The 21,293-nt window shown below is 39.9% G+C and overlaps 3 protein-coding genes across 4 annotated transcripts; 2 read left to right on the plus strand and 1 right to left on the minus strand.

Moving 5' to 3' along the window:
* Positions 1-479: 479 nt before the first annotated feature.
* Positions 480-2,324, plus strand: tmem86b (transmembrane protein 86B). The gene is made up of 4 exons (XM_077502625.1): positions 480-752; positions 1,086-1,185; positions 1,275-1,518; positions 1,645-2,324. Exons 2-4 carry the CDS (start codon positions 1,135-1,137, stop codon positions 2,091-2,093), a joined length of 744 nt encoding a protein of 247 aa, XP_077358751.1. The 5' UTR covers positions 480-752; positions 1,086-1,134; the 3' UTR covers positions 2,094-2,324.
* hspbp1 (HSPA (heat shock 70kDa) binding protein, cytoplasmic cochaperone 1) lies at positions 2,100-9,810 on the minus strand. Of its 2 annotated transcripts, none has more exons than XM_077502612.1 (8): positions 9,632-9,810; positions 9,040-9,163; positions 8,082-8,289; positions 7,774-7,998; positions 7,546-7,701; positions 5,720-5,816; positions 5,469-5,580; positions 2,100-2,682 (listed from the first exon to the last, which is right to left on the minus strand). In XM_077502612.1, exons 2-8 carry the CDS (start codon positions 9,157-9,159, stop codon positions 2,659-2,661), a joined length of 942 nt encoding a protein of 313 aa, XP_077358738.1. In that variant the 5' UTR covers positions 9,160-9,163; positions 9,632-9,810; the 3' UTR covers positions 2,100-2,658. The 2 variants fall into 2 exon arrangements, with proteins under 2 accessions (XP_077358738.1, XP_077358729.1); XM_077502603.1 differs by having other exon boundaries at positions 2,100-2,686; positions 9,632-9,806.
* A 330-nt stretch (positions 9,811-10,140) lies between these two features.
* On the plus strand, positions 10,141-19,590 carry tufm (Tu translation elongation factor, mitochondrial). Its single transcript, XM_077502589.1, has 10 exons — positions 10,141-10,327; positions 10,833-10,879; positions 10,976-11,114; positions 11,265-11,431; positions 11,644-11,913; positions 11,994-12,126; positions 15,748-15,852; positions 15,977-16,128; positions 16,209-16,328; positions 19,175-19,590. Exons 1-10 carry the CDS (start codon positions 10,291-10,293, stop codon positions 19,340-19,342), a joined length of 1,338 nt encoding a protein of 445 aa, XP_077358715.1. The 5' UTR covers positions 10,141-10,290; the 3' UTR covers positions 19,343-19,590.
* Positions 19,591-21,293: the final 1,703 nt, after the last annotated feature.

Below are 21,293 nucleotides of genomic sequence, written 5' to 3' on the forward strand. Positions count from 1 at the left end.
GCCTTGCCTTGCCTTGCCTTGCGCCCTTAGTTTGCCCCTTGTTTTCCTCCCTAGCGGAGCGCTTTCTGTTGTCCCCGTTTTTGAGTGCCCTTTTTGTCTCTCCAGTTTGGAGCTCTTTTTGTTCAGCGTTTTTTCCCTCTTTAAGAGGCGTCTTGTGTTTCCTGTCATTAAAACTGCAGCCTTGTTGGCCAACTTACCATCTGCGTCTGAGTCCTACCTCTTCACGTCGTGTCACACACAAACTAAATATTAATGCAATCAACATGTTTTATTTTATTATCATTATTATATTATTATTATTTTACAAATAATGAACTTGTGCTAGTGATTAGTTCTGGGGAAATATGTCATAGGTTGAGTGTGCCTTACGTCATTGCTTCGAATCAATTTCCGCTTGTCTTCTCTGCGTTGCCACCTAGCGTATAAAGTGAGTAATACAAACGAAAACGAGAACGCCCTTTGTGGCCGTGGCTCTTTGATATTGGGAATTTTAGCTACATACATGCCGTGCTAAAAAAAATAAAAATTGCCAACTCATCCAAGCAGGCCTTTATGGCAAAACGACCATTAACACCCAGATGAACAAATATAGACAATTTAGAGTATACAATTCACCCAATAAGTATGTTTTTGTTGGAATGAGTGGGAGGAAGTGTGAGGACCTGGAGAAAACCCAGGCCGTGGAGAACATGCCATCTCTAAAAAGGAAGATGAAGACCGGAGCCTGGATTCAAACCTAGAACCTCAGAACTGTGAGGCAGCCATGCATACCATTTTCTTTTCCTAATTACTGTTTAATATGCCAAAATCCAATGTGTGGTAACTGAATTTTACATAAGTTTTATCAACTTTGCGCTGTGTTGATGTCACCGACAGGTCAAAGGTCAAATTTCCTTTCACAATGACTCAAAACAGGGAGAAAGGAAGGGTGATAATCAAAGAGTGTAATCACAAAGCAAGGATCAGTCTAAAGTTCATGGCTTCGAAACGAGACACAGCAGAGATTTCATTTTGACAGGAACAGCAGGACAAGAGGGAGGCTTTTATTTATTTATTTTTTCGCTTTTTGACTTTTTTTTTTGCAGGTCAGTCAAGGCAGCAGAACAAGAGGTAACGCTCTTCTCAGTGGATAACATGGACATCCTTGAGACCGATGCCTATGACAGACGACAGAGAAGAAACACGGTATTATCTCATTTTCATGAATGTCATCATTGTAAAATGTTAATATTATCAATTTGTTCCTATTTTTCACGTGTTTCCTTCTCTTCCAGTCCTGTGTGTTGATCTTCTCCCTCACGCCTTTCTTCCTGGCCTCAGCCACGTACTTCTACGTGTGGACTCCAGACTCCCCAGCGTCCATCATGCTGGCTGCTGTCAAATCGGCCCCAACACTCCTGTTGGCTATGTCGGTGGTGAGTTGGAACGGAGGTCACAGTGTACTGGGTGTGGCGGGAGGACTCGTCCTCTCAGCCGTGGGCGACTGCTGCCTAGTGTGGCCTGAGCTTTTCCTCCACGGTAACAAACATAAGGATTATTATTTTCATTTTTTTTACCTTTTCATTTTTGAACTTCATTTACACTATAAATGTCAAGGAAACATAGTTGCAAGTAAATCTGCTTTGTGTATTTCTTGCATTTTAGGAATGGCTGCATTTGCTGTGGCTCACCTTCTCTACTCGCTGACCTTCCTGTCATCTCGTTACGAGGCACATTCCTCTTCCTCATGGACCGGCCTGTTATATCTGCTCCTGGTTGTGATCGCAGGAGGCTTTTACACATACTTGTTTCCATTTTTGCGCAAGGACCCAAACTCAGAGCTAATAACTCCCGCTGTGGGCGTCTACGTTGTCTTAATCACGCTGATGGCCATATTAGCTATCAGAAGCCGTCGCACGTTTACACTCTTGGGAAGTTTGTCCTTCATGGTGTCTGACCTTGCATTGGCTGTGCAGCAGTTTAAGGTGGCGCCTGTGCAACACGGTAACACTGTTGTCATGGTGACATATTACTTGGCACAACTACTAATTAGTGTTGGTGACATGATGGCAAAGGAAGCCAAAAATGACTTTGAAAAATGGAAGCGGGCTTAGCCAGTATTCATGCAACATTCCTCATGTTTTAATGAAACATCTGTATTAACAAACCACTGTGTAATACGCGTAGCTGCTGGATGACACTGACGCTGAAATATATAAATGTTTATAAAATGATGAATGGCTTCAATTGGTTTGGAATAATTTAATGTGACACTACATTAAGCAAAAATTGTCAATGTGAACTGTTTTCTATATGTATAAAAATATTCTGTCTGTCATTTTTGTTATGAATAAATACAGTGTAAAGAAAATTGATGACATCTAAGTCTGTTTAAAAGTCCTTTGAGGATTACACGGGTACCGATTTTGATTGACCATTTAAGGTAGACATTTTTTTTTTTTAATACTACTGGCAATGTACGACCAAACGCTTATTTATAACATGTTGGATAACACAGAAAATGACTGTTTACACAGTAAGACAAAAGCATTCACATTTACATGACGAATCCCTATGCTAAATGCCCGTTAGCATATTAACATTTGAGAACAAAACACATTAGAGGTCAGCGATCCATCACAAGGTCATCTGGCTGGTGTCCACAAAAACAAGCCATCCTTAAGCGCTCACAGAATTCCACTTCTTCCTGTTGCAAGATAGAAAAAAATTAAGTGCAGGAATTTCTCTCTTGCCAACACATCCGAAACTAATAGCACCATTTGGGTGCCATATGATGCAGAAAAAGCGCTATGTAAAAAGCAGTCCTTACAGTTTACCAGAATAGATTGAAAATTACATCACTGGTCAATAGAGGGCGCTGTTTCGCCACCCTATCACGGACAGTGGTCACCACCACATTACTTTCCTTCAACCTTGAACTCCCAAATTCACATTTAAAACCTTTTTTTTCTCCTCTGTACTTCATCCAAACCATTTTAAAAATGTTTTCCAAAATCTTGTTCTTGAATTATATGCTCTCTACTAATTTATTTAAAAAAAAATTTTTTTTTGCTGATTTGGTGCTGGCTTTGCTGGGCCGCGGTTGACGGCTTCTTTCTTTTGTGGCGGTCCTTATACATGCCATGCCAGATCCATCACACCAGCATCTACTGAAACTCAACAGAAGTAGCCTCTCCCTCCCACAGCCCCTTGAATCAGTGGGTGCTGGTGTCTGTGGATCTCACTTTGCTTTATCTATCCTTCCCTCCTTCCTCTCTTTAGTTTTTCCTCTGGTCACTTGAGATCGCCTCAATTTGTTGGAATTTAGAGGTTTCTGGGGTTGGCGTAAGAATTTGATTTTGTAACCATGGGGAAGGCAGGACGTGTTTGGTCGGTGCTGGATTTCACTTTGAATTATCTTTCTTTTCTTTTTATCTTTTCTGACCTTTTCTCTGCTCTCCTGACCGTTTGAACCTCACGACTCTGGCGAGACTCTAAAGTATCTGGTTAAGGTGAAGGGTAATGGGATTTTTATGAGGTTTTAGGTGAATTAATGAGTATCAATTTACACGTATTTGAATGCACACGCACGCACACGTAATTCTGAGCTCTCGAAGGAAAAAAAAAAAGAAAAAAAGTGCCTTTTCCAGAGTGAAACCGGCAGACTCTGCCTTTAATTCCATTTCACGTTTGACAATAATAGGACAGAAAATGAGCATTTTACACCGGATTTTCCAAAACAGGATTTTATCCGAACATGAAGTATGTCATTTGGGTGACCCTTGAAAGCCCAGGTCAAGTCTGATCAAAATTCATTTTATTTTGTCACAATTTTATTCTAGCCATATTTGAGAGACAATATCACATTTAGTCATGGATTTCACTTTGATTTATCTTTCTTTTCTTTTTATCTTTTCTGACCTTCTCTCTGGTCTCCTGACCATTTGAACCTCACGACTCTGGCGAGACTCTGAAGTACCTGGTTAAGGTAATGGGATTTTTATGAGGTTTTAGGTGAATTAATGAGTATAAATTTAGACGTATTTGCACGCACACGCACAAAAAAAAAAAAAAAAGAGCAATGATGATAAGACGTTGAATCGGTAAGACTACCAAATGAACAATTCTGAGCTCTAAAAAGAAAAAGGGAAAAAAAAAAAAAAAAAAAAAAAAAAAAAAAAGTGTCATCATTTCAAAGCAAGTGCATATGATACGCGTCAAAGATATATTGCCCCTTTAGGACGTGCTATGATGCTCTTTCATGGAAGTGGGATGAATATTTACTTTATAAGTCAGTTTATTGTGTACCAATAAATCTTCTACTTGCATCCTTAATATTTCAGGTTAGGGACCACTGTGACATGAGTTTAAAAAAAAATAAATAAAAAAAAAAAGGGGAGGAAAGAAGGAAGGGAAAGAAGAAGAAAAGAAGAAGTATGGAGCCCTGCACTGCCTTTCCGATACATAAAACATATCGTTGCTGTCCAGAACGTTTTTGTGATGTCTGCATTCAGTTTAAACCTAAAAAAAATGAGAAAAATAGACATACGCGTTTTTCACTAGACAGCGTCGATAATGACACCATCTGTAAATATAATTACAACTTAGTGATATTTTGAAACTTTCCCATAAATTCCACACTCTCCCACTATGGAAGCTCATTAATTCCTGTAAAATAAATAAATAAATTAATGAATTTTTTGTTTGTTTGTTTTTTACTGTAAGAAGCCCGGTTCCACCAGTGGATTTTTGTTTTGTTCTTTTGCAAGCCCATCCATAGCCAACTAATGCAGTCAACAACCCTTTTAAAACCCAAATATTGGCTACCCCATTAGTTTGCCTTGTGTGCATGCTCTATTAGCAAGGAATCTTGGGTCTTTGGTATACAGGAACGACAGTCCCACACGAGCATTACTTGAATACATTGACATCTCCGCAGCGTTTACACATTGTTTTCTCTCTCTATGGCGAAAATGCCACAGTGTGTATCTACATGTACATAACTCCAAAATTTTTGTTTTTTTTGTTTTTTTAACACATTTTTCTCTCCCACTCTGTCAACCACGTTAAAAAATAAAGTTTTCAATTTCATTATAGGCACAGTAAATACAGCTCAGGTTAGGATCTTTTTCTTTTTAATGCGCTACAGTATTGACTGTAGAGAGTTAAATGCGGAAATGATGTCAATTTGCATAATGACATTGTTTGTGCATTGTGGTTTCGATTGGGTTTTCCAATTGAGCACAATGATCATGTATATGAGATTAATTGTCTGCTCACGCATGTAAAATGAGTCGTCCCGGATGTTTCAGAAACAAACCTAATATGGGCGATACCAGTGGACGAATGCACGGTAGGACGCTGCAATTAATTATTTGTTCTCACAGTATAATCGGTTCCTTTTTGAAGAACAGTGAGAGACGCTTTGTGCTTTTTTGTTATCTGGTAAAGACGTTTTCTAGGTATTTTGAAATAGTAGGTTGACATACCCGACTTTCCTCTTTCCCTTGGAGCTCCCTGGCTCGCAGCCGCAGTAACTCTTCAAGACCGAGAGACGGATCCCTACAATCTGTGAGCCCCTTCATGCAGTCTTCCACCAGGCTGAACAGACACAAGAGGCAAGAAAATACAGCATTATTCAGCATCTCATTTTCCTCGCTCACTTAAGACTACATTGTCACTGACCCAATCATCAGCTGCTACATGCTAAAGACAGAAAAAGATCGACAAACTGTCTTACCAACAAAGGGCGCCCAGGACGTGCTCATGAAAAGGTGAGTGTGGAGCGCGCAGCACCGAAACCAGCTGCTGCACCATCCCCATGGAGACCACCGTGTCTGCAGGAACAATGTAATGTAAGTTCGAGAGGTGTCAGTCGATTAAAAATGTTTTAATCGTAGTTAAATCGCATGACTTCAATAATTAATTCACGAGTAATTGCAAATTAATCGCACATTTTAGATCTCAATTTATATCTAAACTTATAATAAAGTGTACAATATTTTGTTTTCTAATTTTTCACACTAAAAGTGGGAAGAAATGTTAACCTAATAGAAATATGGTTCCATTTTTTGTTGTAATTTCATTTAAAAAAAAAAAATTCAAATTAAAAATAGGTACAGTACTGTAAAAAAAACAAACAAGTGTGACATTGATTTGTATTATTTTTCTGTCACTGCATGGCATAATTGCGTTTGTAAGACAATGGTGACAGCTCCGTGTATTTTTCTTTTCATATTAAGAGCCGACTAATTTTTAACATGAAGTGACTTGTGAAATTCGGCACATTTTAAAAACTGTAAAATACAACTTGACTCCACAAATATATCCATCGATCCATCTTCTTGACCGCTTATTCCTCACAAGAGTCGCGGGGGGTGCTGGAGCCTATCTCAGCTGGCTCTGGGCAGTAGGCGGGGGACACCCCGGACTGGTTGCCAGCCAATCGCAGGGCACACAGAGACGAACAACCATCCACGCTCACAAGCACACCCAGGGACAATTCGGAGCGTCCAATTAACCTGCCTTGCATGTCTTTGGAATGTGGGAGGAGACCGGAGTACCCGGAGAAGACCAACGCGGGCACGGGGAGAACATGCAAACTCCACACAGGAAGGCCGGAGCCTGGACTCAAACCGGAGTCCTCAGAACTGGGAGGCGGACGTGCTAACCACTCGACCACCGTGCCGCCCCCACAAATATATGCATTATTTAATTTATTACTGCTAAATTGTGTTATAGTGACTCCTTTGCACAACATTGAATGCTTTTATTTTGTTAAGTTCAACACAGATACGCATTTTAAAATGATGCACCTTTTACTGGAAATGAACCATAAAATATCGTTGTGTTCTTTTCATATTAAGAGCTACCTAATTCTTAACATGAAGTAACTTGCGAACTTCTGAAAAAAATTTTAAATGGTAAAATACAACTTGAAGCCAGTTCCCTTAAATATATACATTATTATTTATTAATTTATTACAGGCTAAATTGTGTTATAGTGACTCCTTTTCACGACATTAAATGCTTTTATTTTGGTAAGTTGTCCGATGTGCATTGATTGTAAAGTGATGGCGCTTCACTGGAAGCCAGAGCCGATCGGCGCTCTCCTGCAAGTGAGCCAAGAGCACAACTATGTGTTACACTTACGAGGTATTTTCTGGAGTTGCTGAATAAAATATGTCTCACATATAAAGATCAAGTGGATTAGGGTCACTCCAATAGATAAGACGGCGTCCATTTGGCTCTCATGGGGGTTTGAGAGTGCCCATGGAGACTTCTTTGAGAGCTGGAGCTACCTAGCTTGTCGCTAACGGCTAACCAAGTGCGTTCTTTTAAAGCATGGAAACGGCGGTAATGCTACACAGAACAAATGGTAAATGCCAAATAACATTCTGCCCCTTAAACATTGTCTGTTTTAGCTCCAGTGTATTTTTATTGGGTAATTTTGATGCGGACGTTCTGCTGCGTCGTGACTGGAAAATTAGCGCCGTTCAAGGGACTTAAAGTTAACGCGATAGCATGATATCTCATGAAAAACTAATCATTCATCATGTTTTGTACCTTTCTGTTCAGGATGTGATGTCAGCAGATTGACCAGAAGGAAGGCCGACTTGGTCTGGAGCTTCTCATGTTCTGACTGCATGCCTCTCATGAGAACTGAGAAACCATCGTGGGCCAGAAAGGCCTCCATTCCCGCGTCTTGCTCTCGAACCAGACCTGCCGGTTACAAGAGACGGGATGAAACCAACATCATCCATTTGAAACTGAGCATCAAGTCACTGCACTCACATGAGACCGCATAAAGGGCTTTGACTCGGACTGTGGGGTGGGGGTCCGAGTCTGTCAGCTGTAGAAGCTTCGGCAAAGCGCTTATTTTTAACAGGTGATCCTGCACTGGTGGCATGTTCTGGGCGCAGGTGGCGGTCAGGTGAGCGGCGCTCCACCTCAGACGACTTTGGGCATGACACAAATATTTGGAGACACACACATCCAGGCCTCCCAGAACCATCAGGTCTGTGAGCGGCGTGGGGACATAATTAGGTTATTGTCTGTTGCATGTTGCTCTCACTCATATCATATGAAACAATCATATTGACCTCTGGCATTGTCCAGATTCTCACACAAATCCGACAGCAGCTCAAAGACTGATTCTCGCTCATCTTCATCTTCCTCATCCTCTTCCCTATCCCCCTCGCCGTTGATCTCGTCCTTGTTCAAGATAGCCAAACACTGCTTCATCTGCTCCACCTCATCCATCTGTCCTTTGCAGACATCTGCAAGAGCCTCCCTGAGCCACGCGCTCCTCTAAAAGACAATAAACACAAGAAAAGACTATCAGATGGTATTACAAGATTGCCATGGTTCATAATGACATAATGCCAAAGTAGTACATGCTAGTTGCTAAAAATACTATATTGGGGATGTATAGGTCTTTCTTTAAAATGATCCATCAGTTTTTTGTTTTTTTTTTAATGGAAATTTTATGTATTAAAAGTTCTAGTGGAATCGGTGAGTACTCAAGTGTTGAGTACTCGTGCAGCCTGAAAAAAGTGTTATCGATATATGTTTGTGAGTAACGATCTGTACTGCGTTATTTGTTTTAACATTTTGTTGTTTAAATATACAAACTCTAATTTTCTTTAGTTGTATGTCATGCTGTACCATGTGTGTTACAACTGCAATCGTGTGAAGCTTTACAATTACCATAACATTCATGCTTATGTGTTTGGGATTTCACTTTTTATGTTAGCATTAAGCGAGCAGACTGTTGTTTACAAATGGTTTGGTTGATCATTTTGGTCTTTGAATAAAGTGTTTAATTTGTTACATGTGTCAGTTTCAACTATGAGTGGCAAATTATCATATAAAGCAAGCAAACCTTTCCTCTTTTTCAGAGAAATGTGCAAGTGAGAGAGTGAGCACTAAAGAATACAGTGCTTTCCTAAAAGGGGGTCCACTGTATACAAGCATTGGCTTGCAATGGTTTCAATATGCAATTTGTATGTGTTGTTGTGTTGTCAAAGTCTTCCGAAATCCAATTTTTCCAGGACCAACCTCCACTGAAATGGGTTCCACAGGATCAGGTCCCTCTGCACCGGAGCTAGCATCGATTGCCAACTGTAAGACCCCCTGAAGATTCTGGGGATATCTTCTATTTTGTCTGTCCTCCGACATGTCGCTTGAAAGGGGAAAAATACATCACGTAAAACCAGTCACAGGACCCAAGTTCATGCACATTTAGGACAGAAGTCGGAACATGGCACTACTGACCTACACTAACGCAGTAGTAAAGTTAAAATTACAATAGGCCTATTTGTATAATAATACAAAAAAAAACACTTTTAGGACATAAACAAAGCAGTAAATACATCAGCAGCCGAGTGTGCATTTTATACCACGTAATGAGATTTTATGATGTGCACTGTGCAGGGTGCGTTACTACTAGTGGTCCCGCCGTAAACTGAGGAGTCCTCAAGGACCCAAAGGGCACAGGCACAGCATTTTTTAGGACTTTCCCGCAACCCAATCCTTGGTCTAATGTCCAGACCCATCCATTAATAAATGAAGGATCACCGATATAGCACCAAAATCATGTTCGGTACATAGCAGCAAAGGGCTTACATGAAAATATTTAAATCCAACTTACCTTCAAACGATCACGAAATGATACTGAGCAAATGTGATCACGGACCCCTTTTTGATGGCCAGAAGTTGACACCTCTTTAAACCAGAAGACCCATGTAAGCACTAGAACATTCTCGCTAAAGCAAGCGCATGAGTGGCCAGGAAGCTGCCATGTTTTACCGTAATGGGAAAACTATAGCCGCAAAGTCATTTGGCATATCCTGTACAGCCGTCTTTCCAGTCTGACTAAAGTCGGAGGAATATTTACAATTGATTGTAAACTAAAATAAACAACATATTGTAATCAAGAATTATATAATTCATATAACAATCTAAGGAAATTTAAGAAAAAAAATGTCTAATTTGTTTTGAACATTTAAGGAAAACTGTCTATTAACGGAGTTAAGGTAAGGGAAAAAACGTCAGAGTTGGGGGACATTCAGAGAGTACTAGTGGAAGCCAGAGAATAATAAACAACCTTACTAATACGCAACGTTTTATATTATTTAATAAACATATAATATTTTAATGTCAAATGATTAAAGAGCGTATTACTCTCATTTTAGGTGGTCGGGCACTATACTAGAACGAGGAAAAATAGACACTATTCCACTAAATGCGTTACACTTGCAATATCCCTCTTGGTGTACTCTTCATCTTTGGATATTCTGACTGACCAAGATGGCGGCGCTTTTAGGACTGCGTGCTTGTGTCTCCGGTAAATGGTTTAATATTCGAATTCTTCAAGCCCAAGATTCCATATTTGTGTTTTTGATTGTTCATTTGCATCACTCCGTGTAGTTGTGAACATGGTCTAGTTTGTGATCGCAAACCTAAACAAAAGGGGATGATGCTGTCTGTACTCATAGTAAAGCAAGGTCACGTTACACGATTGTATGCTAACAATACCGACAGCTAAATTGAATGAAAATTTGATCAATTATTATTCACTTATAATTGGTATTTTTTATATTATAGTATTGTCAGGAAATGGTTCGATATATATACTAGTGCGACTTGGAGTCACGTTTTAAATACATTTCCCGTTTCATTTTGGTACGAGAATAGCTTTTGTAAGACCTGCTTAGCGTTTTTGTGTGATGATGCTGCTTGCAGATTTATTGACTGAAGAAGATATGTAATTTTTGTACATGCATTGATTGAAACTAAAGTGCACTCTGTAGCACTACCCTTTACATTTAACGCAATTTTCTTGTCTTCAGCTCTTCATCTGACCTCACCAAGACTGGTGCAGAGCTCTTTTAAAATAGTGAGTGCACACAAACTCCCCTGCACAAAATAGATAGAATACATACTTACTGTATAAATCTTGATGGAAATTGATCTTGAATCTGTTAAATTACAGTGTGCTGTACCGCTGAGTCGGCGGACCTTCGCTGCAGAAGCTAAGAAGACTTACAGCAGAGACAAGCCCCACGTCAACGTCGGGACCATTGGACACGTCGATCATGGCAAGACCACCCTAACTGCAGCTATCACAAAGGGTAACCACTTTCTAATTGTCGCAGTAAATCTGCTCTTAATTGTCCAAGGCTTTGAATTGTTATTTTTCTTTTTTCAAATGGAGGGATGGATGACTGGACTTAGTATTCAAAGTTAGTAGTTAAACTGTATTGTTTGTCTTAAATCTTCAGTACTCGCAGACGTTGGTGGTGCCAACTTTAAGAAGTATGAGGAAATTGACAACGCCCCTGAGGAGAAGGCCCGAGGAATCACCATCAACGCCTCTCATATTGAATACACGACAGCCAACAGACATTACGCTCACACAGACTGCCCTGGTCATGCTGACTACGTCAAGGTAAGCTTTCTTTTTTTTTTTCCATCTGTGAGAACAAGCTAGACATACAACTTGTAAGTTTTTCCGGTTACGATTTTCTTTTTTCTTTCTGTTGCTAGACAAAATGTGTGTTCAGAGAAGCTTCAGACATGCCACCGCTTGAATCAAAAACAAAATTGTGACGTGGCTGGAATGGACATGTCAATTTACTTGTCGTTGTATTTCCTTTTTAGAACATGATCATAGGCACTGCTCAGATGGACGGCTGCATCCTGGTGGTGGCGGCCACTGACGGCCAGATGCCGCAAACGCGGGAGCACCTGCTGCTGGCGAGGCAGATTGGCGTGAAGCACGTGGTGGTGTTCATCAACAAGGCAGACGCGGTGGATGACAAGGAGATGCTGGAGTTGGTGGAGATTGAGATTCGTGAGCTTCTCACAGAACTCGGTTATGACGGCAACACCGCGCCTGTTGTGATCGGCTCTGCCCTCTGTGCTCTGGAGGTGAGTGAAGACAGCACGTGGCTCCAGTCATTGACTGGACACTTTGAAGTTTTGACTGAATATTTGTCGTGTCGTGTCAGGGTCGTGAGCCGGAGCTTGGCATCAATGCAGTGATGAAACTGCTGGAGATTCTGGATTCGTATGTACCCTTGCCCAAAAGAGAACTGGAAAAGACGTTCCTTCTGCCTATCGAAATAGTTTATTCGATCCCAGGTATGACCAAGTATGAACCCAGGGCTGGGGGATTTTTTTTTCATTTTATTTCAGGTCAATCACGGATCAGCTGTGAACATAAGGTGCGTTTCCATTACCCTCAGTTTTGCGCAAAAGGCATGTTTCGCAAAAGTATGCTGGTAATGGAAACACTGGATTTACGGAAAAACTCTCAAATATCGCAAAAAAGTTTTTGCGCTCTCATGAGGGGGTTTTTGAGACGTATCGAAAAAGAACTATTTCGCAAAAGGGTAATGGAAACACTTTTTGCGCATTAGTAGTCATGTGACACCCGCCCGGTCACGGAGGAAAGGAATGTAACACGTTGTTTGTGTATTTTTATTAAACTTGCAATTACTGTTTGTTTTGAGAATTATTAATTTCGGTTTTGTATTTTAGTTTTATATGCTGAAGTGATTTGTATCGGCTACTGCACGTCATGAGCGCAAAAGAGAGAGAGGTGTAATCGAGCGAGCCTCCTTCGAAAAGTTGAAGGAGAGGAGAGCTTGAAATCCTGTCCTGCCATGTCTGGTTAATTTAGCAGGGAAGACGCCAGAAAACTTCAGGAACTTTTAATAATTTGTAGCCCGCCTTTTACCCAGCCTCTGCATGGGAACAACAACATTTTAGGATTACAGGAAGTTGGAAGTACGGGGCCACTCGCTTTCATGTCAGAACTGCTTGCCGACTGCGGAGGGACATACACAACACCAACACCTAATGCCCGAAACCGCCCGATGAGGGGTGAGTGTTTTTTAACGTAATATAACTACATCGGGTGTCCGTCTACCGTAAACATCATGAGCACCTCCTACAGAGCAGCGAGGTCTCGCGAGACGGGACATTCCGAGAATTGCGCCTCAGAAGCGAAACTCTCTTCAATGGAAACATCGACAATTCAAAATTGTACTTTATCGAAATAGTACAATATCGCTTTTATTTTTGCGAAAAAGGGTAATGGAAAAGCACCTATATTTACTTGATCAAACATGGCATAAATTAGGGCTTAACAATTAATTGCAATTGCGATTAAATTGCAATTTGACAACACGCCATTACGTAATCGTGAAAACGTGCGATTTAAATGCTCATTGAAACCCAACGGAAGGAGGGAAAGAAAGAAAGGGGTAGCAGGACCGTCACCGCTGTAACTAAAGCCTGGTGCACGTAATTTTGGTGATTATTTTTTATTTTTTTTCTTCTTCTTCTCATGAGACCTTGAGACGAGTGTCTCAAATGTTTAATCTGTTTGATCTTTGAAAACAACACTTCACCGTTGTGAGTTATGACTTTTTGGCTGCCGTAGTGTCGCGTGTCAACTGATTGTATACACAAGTGTGTGGCAGCAGCTGATACATTTGAGTTTCTTATGAGGTTAAATAGGTCTGCATGTGGCCATATGGTGTGTCGTCCGATTTCATGATTGAAAATTAGGACGGACAAAATGATGATTGCTCGTCATTACTCAGTCATTTAGCTGGCGCCGCCGCAGCTTCTTTTAATGTCCATGTATTGTTGCACTGGTGAAATAATCAGGCCAAGCGGTGAACAAACAACTCTTTTATGACAATTTGCAAGTAACTGTCGGCCGCAACCACGCCAGAACACAACAGCTCCAAAGGCGCTTAGCTTACCAAAACAAAAAGTCTGTGTTGCATTCACGGCCCGTCAAGACCATGGGAAACTACCCAACCCGCGACCCACCCACAAGGATTGCTACAGAACGCTAGTGGTTTTTTAAATCAAATCGGAAAATAGCGGCTAAGAGCGAGAGCCTTACTTTTCAAAAATAGTTAATCGATGTAAATGACTCTGCACACTTTGATGCTGACAGCCTGACATAGTGCTTTTTGGAAATAATTAGTAATGGACAAACGGAGCTTCATGAAACACTTGATATGATATTTGACGTGATATTTTTTGACTCCACTAGATGGCACTCTTGATTCATGGAAATTTTATTAATTTCTATTGCACTAGCCTTAATCTTTAAACCAAGAGCCCAATCGAGGAATCAAAGAATATTGCAAGTGTTTCATGAAGCTTCATTTTCCCATCATTAGGAAATATGGTTGTTGTTTTTTTTTTTTTTTTTTTTTTTTTTTTTTTGTCTTCTGTTTGTATTCACATTTGTTCTTTCACCAAGCAAAAATGTATCAGTTTTTTTCCCTATAATGATTTGATTTTCAGTTGGGATGATACACCGCAGGAAAAAAAAAAATCCCTCTGTTTTACACAATCCAAAGTATGCGGTCCCTGTCACACAGCTGTTTCACTAAAGCAGTGTTTCTCAATTCGGGTCCTCAGGCCCCCCTACCCAGCCTGTTTTCCATGTCTCCCAATTCCCATTGCAGCTGATTCCAATGACAGCTAATCAGCCAGCTCTGGAGAAGCCTGATAATGATCCTCACCTGTGTTGCAATTGGGAGACATGGAAAACAGGCTGGCTGGGGGGGCCTGAGGACCCGAATTGAGAAACACTGCACTAAAGTGTGTGTGGCTTCTCTTTGTATTTAGATTGCACCTTCTTTAAAGCCTCTGGTAAGGAAGTGAACGCTGATCTCTGCTGGTCGGAAATAGACATTGCACTCTATTACAACATTACCAAAAATGTTTTTCTTCATTTTGAAAATATTTTTTTTTTTACAATTGTTGTAATGTTGAGTACATTTAAAACATATTTTTTATTTTCATATTTTAATAAAAAAATATATATATATTTATAGTACTTGTACTATAGTATAGTACATATGATTAATTAAATCTTGAAGTATTCTCTATTTCCTTTAGTTTTCAGTACAGATGCTCTAAAACTGGCAGTAAACACAAAAAATAATCATGATAATAATCGAGATTAGACAGTAGTAATAATAATAATAATAATAATAATAATAATAATAATAATAATAATTTGTTTTGTTTTGTTTGCCATATCACCCAGCCCTGTATGAACCCCATTTCAAAGTGTCAAGCTTTCATCCATTTGTATTGTGCCATGTAATTTAGGTTTAATAACATCAGTGTTTTTTGGGGTTTTTTCCCCCCTTCGTTCCGCATTCCAAGAACATTTGAAAGGCCATAAATTTTCTATTAAGTGTGAACGTGAGAGTGAATGGATGTTAGTCTGTATGTGTGCTGAAATTGCTGCAATTTACCTGCTTCTCATCCGAAGTCCGCTGGGAATCGCTTTAGAAAACATGTGGCAGGATTTATTTAACATATAAAAATGAAATACAGTAGTCTACTTTTAATCTAGATTAACCTACTCTCACAGGTCAGAACACAAGGTACAACTGCGCTGTCTAATGAATACAATAGCTATTTATAGCATATAGCACTCAGTTTAGATTGATGTTGTCAGAGATTAATTTATTAATATGATTATTGATATTTACTATAGTATTTTACAGTGCTGTAAATCTGACGATGTCCTTGAAAAGTTTAATATTTAATGTTACTCTTTTATTGCAATGGCTATTGTTGTAACTGACCTTGTTTTTGTTTGTTTTTTTAATGGAACTAAATAATGAAAAAATATTATTATTTGACTCAAAGCTTCATTTTATGCGATGCTATTGGTTTGAAAATTATTTCATTTGTCCCATTTGTGTGTGCGTTCAGGCAGGGGGACGGTAGTGGCGGGCACCATGGAGAGGGGTGTCGTCAAGAAAGGGGACGAGTGTGAGTTTGTGGGTCACAGTCGCAGCTTGAAATCTGTGGTTACAGGTAAGTGGAAGAAACAAAAAGGAAAGACATTGAAGATGGTGACTAGTGTCACATTTATTTCAGACTTTGCACCTTTTGAATGATGATAATGATACATTTGAGTGTAACTGTGTCGTCCTCACAGGTATCGAGATGTTTCACAAGTCTCTGGATCGGGCCGAGGCTGGAGACAACCTGGGCGCTCTGGTCCGAGGCCTGAAGAGGGAGGATATGAGGAGGGGGATGGTGATGTGCAAGCCGGGATCCATCAAGCCTCATCAGAAAGTTAAGGCTCAGGTTTGGAAGATGCTACTTCAAGAGGTTCTCCTTTTTCCGCCATGAGCGTGCGAGTCATGCGTGTGCATCCTGTGTCGCAGGTGTATGTTCTGAGTAAAGAGGAGGGAGGACGACACAAGCCCTTTGTCACCACCTTCCAGCCTGTCATGTTTTCTTTAACGTGGGACATGGCCTGCAGAGTCACGCTGCCCCCGGAGAAGGTGTGTGCTTATTTGTCCACAGTTATCTTTTAGAGATGTACACCAGATATAAATCTGTTTGATGTTGCCAAGGTTATTTTAGTTAACTAAAACTAACAAAAAAACAAACATTTTAAAAACAAGTTAGTTAACAAAATTAAAAAAAAACGAAAAGGCTCTTTAACACATTCACTGCCTGCCCAGCAAAAATTTTACGTCTTTTTCCGTCAATGGCAGTGAATGAGTTAAAAAAAAAAGAAAGAAAGAAAACTAAGTGAAACTACATTTTATGTTTACAAAACTATAATTATAGCAAAAATGTCCTTCATTTTAGTCTTTGGTAATTAATTTAATGCATGAGCCTTTGGGAATGATTTTAAATCTGCTTTTAAGTCAATTTATTTTTTATATGAACCGGAATAAAGATGTTTGAGAGTGTGTCACATAGAAGTGATGTCATCTAGCAGCAGCCAAGAGAAAAGCACCCTCAGATGATGTCGCTCCTATAGTGTTTTTTTAAATATTGCGCACAAGTCATACACATTCAGAAAAAAAACTTATACTGAAACTAATTAAAACTAAACTAAAACGAAGCATTTATGAAATAACTGAAACTAACAGAACCACCCTGAAAACTAATTAGAACTAGGTAAATTTAAAAAACAAAACTCAAAGCGAAATCAAAACTAACTAAAATAAATAATTCCAAAACTATAATAACCCTGGATGTTGCTAATGATTAGTTTTTTGTTTTTTTATTTAATTAATCTGGATAGTTTGAGTTTTGGAGACATTGTACTTGTTGTGTATCAATTAGGGGTGTCAGCCCGTTAAGACTTTTAATCATAATTAATCCCATGACTTCAATAATTAACTCACAATTAATCATAAATAAATGACACATTTTACACATGTACAATAAAATATACAATAATTTCCCCCCTAATTTTTCATACTCTTAACATAAAAGTTGAAAAAAAATGTTAACCTAATTCAAATATGGTTGCATCTTTTAGTCATGATACGGAAATTTTATGATGATTAGTAAAATTGTTTGAAGTTTAAAAAAAAAAAAGTACTGTTCTGTAAAAGCAGAGTGTGACAATAATTTGTGTTGAGGTCATTTTTCTTCCCCTAGATGGCATAATTGCATTTGTTAGACATTGGTGACAGCTCCATGCATTTTTCTTTTCATATTAAGAGATGTTTAATTTTTAACATAAAGTTAGCTGTAAACTTCTGCACATTTTTTAAATTATAAAATAACGACATCAGTCCCCACAAATATATGCAATATGATTAAATTTATTACTCCTAAATTGTGTGATGGTGACTCCTTTGCACAGTGTTGAATGCTTTTACTTTTAAGTTCAATATGAACGCTCATTATAAAGTGATGCAGTTTTACTGCAAACAAACCAGAAAGCATCGATGTGTTACACTTACACGAACTATCTTTTGGAGCTGCTGAATAAAATACGCCTCACATCAAAAGCTTAAGTGGCTTGGACGAGTCACTCATTTGGCTCTTTGCTCTCACATGGATCCGAGAGTGCCCATGGAGACCTCTAGGATGGCTGTAATAATTTAGCTTGGTGCTAATTGGTGGTAGTGATAACATTTCTGCTCCTTAAACATTGTGGAGTAGGTTCACTAAGAATGCGCTGTATCTGCTAATAGCTCAAAATATTGCACCACAACTGCACCCGCAGTCTGCGCCCAGTTACCCACCTATTCAATAAGGATATTGCTCTAATCATATACCGGCGCAAACACGCCCACAAAACTGAAAGCCTGGAGTAAATTTATGCCTGATTTACCATACACGGCAATGGATTTGCGCCAAGAACATGGTTGTTATAGTAACAGTTGCGAGAAAGATGACATTATCAGAAAGGGAGGTAGGACCGAGCGGTGCAGAAGCGTTTTCCTCATTTAGTTCCATTAAGCTGTACAGAGCAGAGAGGATGACAACGTCATTCATTCATAAAGTACAAATTATTGGTGCAATCATGTATTAAAAATATATTTTCAGATGTTGATATATGCATCTGGCACGTAAAAATGATCCTAAAATTACGCCCCCCTCCCCCACCGGGGGACAAAGACATGCATGGCAGGTTAATTGGCACCCTAGGTGTGCTTGTGAGTGTGGATGGTTGTTCGTCTCTGTGTGCCCTGCGATTGGCTGGCAACCAGTCCGGGGTGTCCCCCGCCTGCTGCCCAGAGCCAGCTGAGATAGGCGCCAGCACCCCCCGCGACCCTTGTGAGGAATAAGCGGTCAAGAAAATGGATGGATGGATGGATGGATGGATAGTGAATTAGACACTGTATATCAATGAGTTGCATTGGGGTGGGCATATTTTGCATCAAATGTATGCAAATTACCTAATTTTCATCCGCGCAAATAACACTGGCGCACCGTGGCGCAATCTGGTTGGCAAGCACTTAGTGATGGATTTCCCCATCTGCGCGTGTTTAGTGAATTAGGCACTCCCGGATTGCTCCATTTTTACCGGTTAGTGCCGTGCAAAGGTGACACAAACCTTTAGTGAATCTACTACATTCTTTCTAAATAGGGGCGGTCGTTAATCGAGTGTTAAAAAAAATTAGTGGCGTCAAAGGAACTGTAAATGAACTTGATATTAATGTGCTAATTTGACACCCCTAGTATTAATAAACATGACAAGAGCTACAGTCCAGAGTACGGACTCAGTAACATATCGAATGGAATTGTAATCAGACCGAATCGAACCAAATCGAAGCATTACACTTTCAAATCAGAAGTTAATTCAATCGTATCAAATAATCTTTTGTGGAGAGATGCGCACCCCTAGTAAGCATGCCATCTGATCTGGTCCCTTCAGGAAATGGTGATGCCGGGGGAGGACGCCTCCTTGACCCTCACACTCCGACAACCAATGGTCCTGGAGAAAGGTCAGAGGTTCACTCTCCGAGACGGCAACAAAACCATCGGCACTGGCCTGGTGACAGACATCCTGACAATGACAGATGAAGATCAGTGGCTGTCGTAAGAAAGTGTATGGAGAACCGGGTTGGGGGGGGGTTTCTGGACGGTTGAGATTTAAGGGCAGGTGGTTGCCTGAAATGCGGTAATCCTACAAAATCGCAAATACGCAGGATACATTACATTACACACAGCGTTCATCCATTATGTTGCGATATTCCATTCAACCCAAATATTTGTAAAGTTAAATCTGTAGTTTTGGTAAAGTGCCAGACTGCTTCATGTCAGTTGTGGAATAAAATGTATTTAACAAAAGCTTCAGTTCTTTTGTTTTTTTCCTCCCACGTGAAATAGGCCAAATGACTGCAGGTTAACACATGGGGGCAGCAAAGAGGCATTGAGAACCTCTTTAGACTCTTTAGACTAGCAAGTGATTAAATTTACAGTAGGCTGGCTTAGTGTAGATTCGTTAAACCGAGATTTCCTCTACATGCTGGTTGGTTAGTTAAACTAAACACTGTGCTACAATGTGGACACGAGTAGCAAAATAGTAGAATTTATTTCACTCAACCTGTTTATTACTATTCCAAGTGCATTGTGGGTAATTTTGAGTGCACTACACTTTTTCTTTTCAGAACCCTACAAAACGGCGTGACCCCTTTGCATGTTTGAACACCGCCTGACTTCTATTTGTCACCTCTTGTGTACTCTGTACCTTACACAGGAAGTTGGTCAACTGTGTTTACGGGCAGTATTCGAGTCAGTACCCCGTTCTGTAATCCAATCGGCCTGTTGCCGTAATCGCATGCTGTAAGTGTGGACTGGACGCAACCAGTAAGTGTGAGTGATGTGCTCAGCTGCATGTCAGCTTGCCTCCGAACTACAGCGTAAAGCGATATGACCAGACAGTTTTGGTGACCTTGATTCTTCTGCTTAGTCGATGGTAGACTGAACTGTAAAGAGCTGCTGGTCCGTGGGTGGCTCTGTCTTTGCAAAGTCATGTTTGGGCAGTGATGATTTCAAGGAAATAGAACAAGTCCGGCATTTCGAATGAGTTCATGTTAGAATTTGTCACTCCTACCGAATTTATTTGATCGTCTTCAAACTTTGGGTATTTCATCTAAATATGTTTGTGATGAAAGTTATTGAAAGCTTTTTGTTTCATTGCTTGCTGTTGCCGTGGCGACGGAATGTTTGAAAAGATAAATGATGCTTGTTTTTGAGAATCTAAACTTAGGTGAAAACTCATGAAAGTTTGCACGCACTTCATGCCTGGCAAGAGTATTTGTCCCCCAACGTGACCAGGGCTGCTTGCAGCTCTAGTTATCATCATTATCACATTTACTTCCCCAATCAGTTTGCTCACTTTCCTTTCTCAGCCTCTCCCTGTCCTACTGGATCTTATTTCAAGATCGGTTTCCTTTCCCATGCTCCCGTTTTTCAAAACGTTAAAACTGTCTGCACCCTGAGAGGAAGAATGGGTAAAAAAAAACAAAAAAAAAACAAGCTAGCTGATGCGAATGGAAAAGAGAAGTGCCACATTATATTGAGAATAGTCTCTCACATGGGAAACGATGTGAAGATTGATTGCTTGACGTTTCGCATCCACAGGTCAAAGATGACTTTTCCCTGACATTTTTCAACAAGGGCATTCATTTCCCAAAACACTGGCTGATATTTTGTCAACATGTTGCCTGTTCATTCCCATTAGAGATTTTGGACAGTGTAATATCCAAAATATATCAAACTTTCTAACACTTTCCATTCTTTCATCAGAGTCTTTTCTTGTTGAACTTGTAAGAGATTTTGATAGGTCTGTTCTCACTCATTGGAAGGTGTGATTTGTCCTCCAGCAGCCACAACAAAGAAGAATTGTGCTCGCGTCAACTGCAGGGTGTAACATTATGTAATGTCTTTGGTTGGACCAAATGCTCTCAAAAAGCCAGTGAGTTTGATCATCATCATGCAAAAACTAAAAAAGTGCAAATATGTTCATACAAAGGCAATTAAATAGATGA

The sequence above is a fragment of the Festucalex cinctus genome, chromosome 1 (assembly GCF_051991245.1).
Source record: "Festucalex cinctus isolate MCC-2025b chromosome 1, RoL_Fcin_1.0, whole genome shotgun sequence".
Taxonomy (NCBI): domain Eukaryota; kingdom Metazoa; phylum Chordata; class Actinopteri; order Syngnathiformes; family Syngnathidae; genus Festucalex; species Festucalex cinctus.

Bases quoted from the DNA above. Each gene is read 5' to 3' on its own strand.
- tmem86b (XM_077502625.1), top strand. From the start codon at position 1,135: ATGGACATCCTTGAGACCGATGCCTATGACAGACGACAGAGAAGAAAC. The intron at 1,186-1,274 runs GTATTATCTCAT...CTTCTCTTCCAG, and splicing joins GACGACAGAGAAGAAACACG to TCCTGTGTGTTGATCTTCTC. The intron at 1,519-1,644 runs GTAACAAACATA...CTTGCATTTTAG, and splicing joins GCCTGAGCTTTTCCTCCACG to GAATGGCTGCATTTGCTGTG.
- tufm (XM_077502589.1), top strand. From the start codon at position 10,291: ATGGCGGCGCTTTTAGGACTGCGTGCTTGTGTCTCCG. The intron at 11,914-11,993 runs GTGAGTGAAGAC...GTGTCGTGTCAG, and splicing joins CTGCCCTCTGTGCTCTGGAG to GGTCGTGAGCCGGAGCTTGG. The intron at 12,127-15,747 runs GTATGACCAAGT...GTGTGCGTTCAG, and splicing joins AATAGTTTATTCGATCCCAG to GCAGGGGGACGGTAGTGGCG.
- hspbp1 (XM_077502603.1), bottom strand. From the start codon at position 9,159: ATGTCGGAGGACAGACAAAATAGAAGATATCCCCAGAATCTTCAGGGG. The intron at 7,999-8,081 runs GTCAATATGATT...CGCCGCTCACAG, and splicing joins GAATCTGGACAATGCCAGAG to ACCTGATGGTTCTGGGAGGC. The intron at 5,817-7,545 runs GTACAAAACATG...TTGTTCCTGCAG, and splicing joins ATCACATCCTGAACAGAAAG to ACACGGTGGTCTCCATGGGG.